At 47.1% G+C, this 6,428-nt stretch overlaps 1 protein-coding gene across 1 annotated transcript; it reads right to left on the bottom strand.

Annotated features, from left to right (window-relative positions):
• Positions 1 to 806: 806 nt before the first annotated feature.
• CD70 (CD70 molecule) lies at positions 807 to 4,182 on the bottom strand. The gene is made up of 3 exons (XM_036282234.1): positions 4,048 to 4,182; positions 3,204 to 3,246; positions 807 to 1,195 (listed from the first exon to the last, which is right to left on the bottom strand). The coding sequence occupies exons 1-3, from the start codon at positions 4,180 to 4,182 to the stop codon at positions 807 to 809; spliced, it is 567 nt and encodes a 188-aa protein (XP_036138127.1).
• Between the last annotated feature and the right edge of the window lie 2,246 nt (positions 4,183 to 6,428).

Raw genomic sequence — 6,428 nt, 5'->3', positions numbered from 1 at the left:
ATTTTTATCCTCACCGGAGGATACTTTTCCATTTTTTGTACAGATAGAGTGGGAGGGAGAGAGAGAGAAACATCGACGTGAAGGGACACATCGAGTGGCTGCCACCCGCATGACCAACCAGGGCCGGGGACAAACTGCAACCGAAGTACGTGCCCTTAGCGGGAACCGAACCCGGGTCTCTCTAACCGCTGAGCCAAACCGGCCAGGGCTCCCCCCCGTCTTTAAATCCTCATACCAAGGACGTGCTTAGTGAGAGGAAGGGATAGAGAGAGAGAGAGAGAGAGAGAGAGAGAGAGAGAGAATTTGGTGTGAGAAATATGAATCTGCTGTCCCCCACATGCACCCTGACCCTCCTCAAACCCACAACCCAGTTGTATACCCTGACCAGGAAACAAACCAGCAGCCATTCGGTGCACAGGATGATGCTCAACCAACTGAGTCACTCTGGTCAGGCTCAGGGCCTTATAAATATGTGCATGTGTGAATGGGGTTGGGTGTGTGTGCATGTTTCCTGTGTTTTTTTTCAGCCTATATTTGAGCCTGAGTCCAGATGACATCTCAATCTAAAGAAAGCGGAATATGTCTGGGCTTGTCCCCTGAAGGATGGGGCACCACCTATTTGCATAATGATAATGAAGAGGCCTTACAGTATAGAGTTCATGCTAAGGAAGGAAAGACTATGCAACCAAATATATATTTTAATTATAAATCATATTTATTAGACAATTAAACAACTAAAGTGTCAAAACTTAACGGAAAAAAGAGAATAATCTCTCTCCAAAATTCTGGACCAGGAGGTGCAACAGTCAGGGGTGCACCCACTGAACCCCAAAGAAAGTCTCATCAGCATTTTGGGATGGCAGTAGTGGCAGAGTGAGGTTGACACAGAGAGTGTCCCCGTGGGCTAAGGGTGTCAGGCGCTGGGAGGCCACAATACAACTTAGGTGGAAGTTGAGACGCAGCAGGCTAATGCTGTGGGTGGCCGGGGAGCAGATGCCCACAGCCACGGTGGCCCTGCGGGACATAGTGTTCTTCATGAAGGAGGAGCAGTTGGTTAGTGTCACTTGGATGTGGAGCCTATAGATACCATCACGATGGATCCGCAGTTGTCCGTTGTCCAGCTTTGGTCCATGCAGGAAAGAGCGACCTAGTGCTGGGTGCCCCTGCCAGTGCAGCCTGGGGTCCTGTCGTAGTCCTGGAGGCAGAGGGTGAGAGGGTGGAAGGGTGGAAGTTTAGGGAAACTGAGGGCCATAGACTGAATGTCCATAATGTTTATGTTGAAACCTGATCCTCAAGGTGATGGCTTTAGGAGGTGGGGCATTAGGGAGGTGATTAGGTCATGAGAGTGGAGCCCTCATGATTGGGGTTAGTGCCCTTATAAAAGGGACCCCATGTCTGTCATTGGATGAATGCATAAAAACATGGTGTATATATACACACAAAGGAATATTATTATGCCATAAAAAGAAGAAAATCCTGCCATTTGAGACAACATGGATGAACCTTGAGGGCCTTATGCTAAGTAAAATAAGTCAGACAGAAAAAGACAAGTACCATGTAAGCTCACTTATTTGTGGAATCTAAAAACAAACAATCAAAAACCCAGTGAACTCATAGATTCGTGGTTGCCAGAGGTGGGGGTGCTAAATAAGTGAAGGTAGTTAAAAGGCACAAAATTCCAGTTATAAAAATGTCCTGGGGATATTACTGCAGCATGACAACTATGTACATATTATTATATAATAATACTGTATTGTATATTTGAAAGTTGCTAAGAGAGTAGATCTGAAAAGTTCTCATCACAAGAAAAACAATTTGCAACTATGTAAGGTGATGAATGTTAACTAGACTTACTGTGATGATCATACCACAACAAATACACCTGAAACTAATATGTTACATGTCAATTATATAAAATTTAGATAGACAGGCCCCAGAGTTCACCCGATGAGGGAGGACACAGAGAATAAAACATGTTCTTTGTAAGCCGTCCAGGGTGTGGTATGCTCTTATAATAGCTGGGATAGCAAACAGCCTGGACAAAAAAGAAGAGGGACTCTTGTGCTATAAAATGGAGTGAACACAGCCCCCAGATTCTGGGGATGAGAGGAATAGGATTACAGAACAGGTGTGAGGGGACCACCTAATGACTTACACTCCCACCTCCTTCACCTCCCTCACATCTTTGCTCTGACTCACGTTCTCAGGGATGATACCCCTTTCAACAGCAAACCCAACCCTGGCATGCTGATCCTTCACGTATACACACTTAATTTTTCTTTGAAACCTACTATATGTGCTTTACTTGGCATGCTACATAATTTTCTTGTTCTTTTCTTTATTGTCCCCACAGTAGAAGAAAAGTGCTCAGGCAGGGCTTTCTGTCTGTTCTCTTCCTGTTGCCAGAACAGTGCCCGGCTCACAGTGGTGCTCAAGCAATGTTAGTGGAACGATGAAGGAATGTTAACAATTGCTATTAGTGGGCTTTAGTTGGTTTTGGCTCTCTCAAGGCAGAAAATAAAATGTGAAGGACTGAGGGAAAGAGTAAGGTAGCACACACTCAGAAGCACACTGCCCCATCTCCCTCACTCTCTCTCTCTTTCACTATTTCTCTTTCTTCTTCTCTCTTTCCTTTTCTCTATATCTCCCTCCCCGATTTTCTTTCTTGTTTAAATAACAGGAATATGAAGAAGCTATGTTTTCTTGAGCTTGTTAAAAATTTTTTTTTATTCTCACCCGAGGACATTTTTTGCATTTATCTTCAGATAGAGTGGGAGGGAGAGAGGGGGGAAGAAAGAGAGAGAGAGAGAAAACATCTACGTGAGAGAGACACATCGACTGGTTGCCACCCACAAGACCCCAACTGGGGCCGGGGACGAACTGCAACTGAGGTACGTGCTCTTAGCGGAAATGAACCCAGGACTCTCTGGTTCACAGGCCGATGCTCTAACTGCTGAGCCAAACTGGCCAGGACTCTTCAAATTTTTTAAAAAGCTAGTTTTTAGAATAATTTTTAAAAAATCTACAAATAATCTTAATTATCAAAGAAAAGGAAAGAAAACCTTTACTTACTAAACCTGGATATATTCAAAAGCAAACCCTCATGCCCCAAACTATTCTAACTGGATTTTTAAAATCCCCTATTTTCTTTCTTTCCCTTTCTCTTGGCGTCCCCCGCCCCCCAAACACTTTATCCTGCTTACCCATTTCATCTGTGTGGTTCAGCTGGAGCTCAGCTATGTCCCACTGGAAGAAAAGAGAGAAGAGGGTAATCAAAGCACTCTTTCCACTGCCTGCTGGGCCATGCACCCTTTACCCCAAGGCTTGACTTGAGAATTAAACACATACATGCACACACACACAACCTCTTAAAGAGGAAGTATGTTTGAACCAGCCCGGAGCAAAAGAAAAAACCTTCAAGAACTTAGTTTCCTGGACATAACTTGGAGAAAGGGTGGGATGCCACCTACCGCTCTTCACTGCAAAGCCCCCTGCCCAGCCCCCAGAGGCTATCCTGTGTGTGTGTGGGGAGTATCCTGGGCAGGTGTGGTTCCTCCTGTCCTCCGCTCCAACCCTCCCGTCCACCTTTGTGAAGCCTCCAGCAGCCTCTGAGTCAGCGTGCTGGGGGAACACCAAAGCCAGTCATTCATTGTCTATGCCAAGTCTCATGCACCTTTCCCAGATGCAGCCGCCCACCCTGGGATCCCCACCCGGGATTTACCTCCTGACAGGACTATCCCCGAGCCCAGACCACTGGGCAGCCTTGCCTCAGCCTCACTCCCCAGCTCCAGGCTCTATCTCTTGCTGTCTCTTCCCAACCAGATCTCTCTTCCTGGCTGGCTATCCTTCTGCTTTTGTCGTTTTTGTTGTTGTTAATCTGTCTTTCTGTCAGTCTGTGCTCCAAATGGTCCCTCTGCCTCTGATCCTCTTCCTGGTTGCCCACCTGCGCTCCACACCCGACAGGCCGGGGGTGAGGGGAGGGACACCAGGAGGTCCCCAAACTCCCCAGCAGGTGCTGGATGTATGTCTCTTTCATTCTCGACTTACCTCACTTGGCTGGAGAGTTCGACGGTTGCAGAAGTTGTATATTTCCAGGCCAAAGAGAAACAGTTGAAAAATAACGCACCAAATAAGCCACCGGGACCGGTGGCGCACCGCGAAGACAGAGCCGTTCTCCGCCATCCCCCGAACGATCCTACGCCAGCCGGCGCTGCATGACCTGTGCGAGGTGCTAGCGAGAAGAGCAGCGCAAGAGCGCCGGATGCTCACTCAGGAAGGGAACTTGAGCGCTCGGCTGTCTCTCCCACTACCCGCCAAAGACTCACCCCGCCCCACTGAGGGGATGTCCTTGCAAGTGGGTGGAACTTGAGTTCTTCCATTGCAGGGAAATTCCCTCTAGCTTCTGAAGGTCCCTTGGGTCAGGGATTTGCTTGTCCCTCAGTCTTCCCATTCCACTCTCCATGCTCACCTTCTCAGTATTCATTCAACAAACCTCCACCGGAGCATCTACTATAGACCAGACTCTGTGCTGGGCACTGGAGCACAGCAAGCACCCAGATGATGGGGATTGAGGAGGAGTTTACCAAACAGCCACGTGCTCCTCTCCATTTTCCCAGCCTCCCTGGTCCGTAGTGGTGCCACACCTGGTGGGACCACATGGCTCACTTGCCCAATAGGAAGAGTCTAGAAGCAGGTGAATGGTCCCTTTCTGTCCTGCTCTTATAAACATCCCACATTGCCCTTCAGTTCTCTCTTCCCTTGGCCCTTGGAATCCATCTTTATTGTTGAGAGTATTATAGGTGTCCCCCCTTTTATCCCCTTGCCCCCCAGGCCTTTACCAACCTATTGGCTGTCTCTTCCCAACCAGATCTTCCATAAGTTCTTTGGTTAATCTCTTCCCTTCCCCTCCTTCCCTCTTCTCTCTGAGATTCATCAGACTGTTCCATATTTCTATGCCCCTGGTTCTATTTTATTTATCAGTTAATTGTGTTCATTAGATTCCACATATAAGTGAGCTCATGAACAGTGTCTGCCCCTTCCAATTTATGTCTACCCCGAACCTCATTTGGCAATAGGGTCTTTTTTCTTCTTCTTCTTCTTTTTTTAATCCTCACCAGAGGACATTTTTGCATTTAGAGAGGGAGGAAGAGAGAGAGAAACATTGATGTGAGAGAGACACATGGAGTGGTTGCCACCCACATGACCCCAACCGGGGCTGGAGACAAACTGCAACCAAGATACCTGCCCTTAGCGGGAACCCGGGACTCTCTGGTCCGCGGGCTGATGCTCTAACCACTGAGCAAACCTGCCAGGGCAGCAATAGAGTCTTTGTAGGTGTAGTTAGGCCAAGATCAGGCTACAATGGATTAAGGTGGGTCCTAAATCCAATGACTGGTGTCTTTATAGAGAAAGGAGGGGATGCACTGAGACAGAGGAAGATGGCCATGTGCTGCTGTGCAAGGCACTGAGATGCACCTACAGGCCAAGGAATGCCAAGGATTGCCTCTGCCAACAGAAGCTAAAAAAGGAGCCACTGTCAGCCAAGACTGATTTCCTTGAGATTTAAATAACTTAGAAGTTAAGTCATTGAGAAGTGACTAATACCCTATAGAAAAACAAAAGAAATATGGGCAGCCAGGTTATAAAAAGCAATACAAATGCATTGGAACACAGTTTCATTCATATTCAGAGAATTGGAGAGAGGAGTGTGGCATGATCTGTAATAATAGAGGAAAAAAACACACATATTAGTGAGAGTGTAGCCTTTGGCTAAAAATCTAGCAGGTGTCTCCTTTTTGACACATTTGCATCAGGAGTCACAGCCTGGGTTTTTCCACTGCTATGGTTACAGGGTTGGTATTACTGGGGCACTCCATCGATCGATAGTTCTCTAGGCTGTGCAGTTCTGCTAAAAGTGGAGATTCTGAAACCAGAAATGGCTGGGCTCTTACGCAAGAGGTTGCAAACAAGGGACACAGTGAACGTTTCTCTCCCTTGCCGGCTAAGTCTCTTCACTACTTTTGAGAAGTCAGGGATGTCCAGGTACAGTGCAGGGGAGGGAATTGAGGGGAGAAGCCCCTCGGGAGAAATCTGGACACAGGAAATAAGGTTACTTTCCTCTCAAGGGAAACCTCAGCCCAGGGCTTATTTTTGGCTGTTTTGTGGTCTACCGACTGGGCACTTCGAACCATCTGCACCCACCTACACCCCTGGAAAGTGAGAACAGCTTGAAGGTACCAACTTGGGCATCCTAGTTTTCCAACTTGGCACCTCACTGCCCTTTTGCTGTGGATGTTCCAAATTTGCCATAGGGCTGTGCCTCTTGGTGTTTTTATGACTCACATCACTTTCTTTCTTTCTTTCTTTCTTTCTTTCTTTCTTTCTTTCTTTCTTTCTTTCTTTCTTTCTTTCTTTCTTTCTTCCTTCCT

This window comes from Molossus molossus, unplaced genomic scaffold (genome assembly GCF_014108415.1).
Source record: "Molossus molossus isolate mMolMol1 unplaced genomic scaffold, mMolMol1.p scaffold_m16_p_4, whole genome shotgun sequence".
In the NCBI taxonomy this organism is placed as follows: domain Eukaryota; kingdom Metazoa; phylum Chordata; class Mammalia; order Chiroptera; family Molossidae; genus Molossus; species Molossus molossus.
Note: the sequence above shows the minus strand (reverse complement) of the source record. Positions and strands in the feature narration are given on the sequence as shown.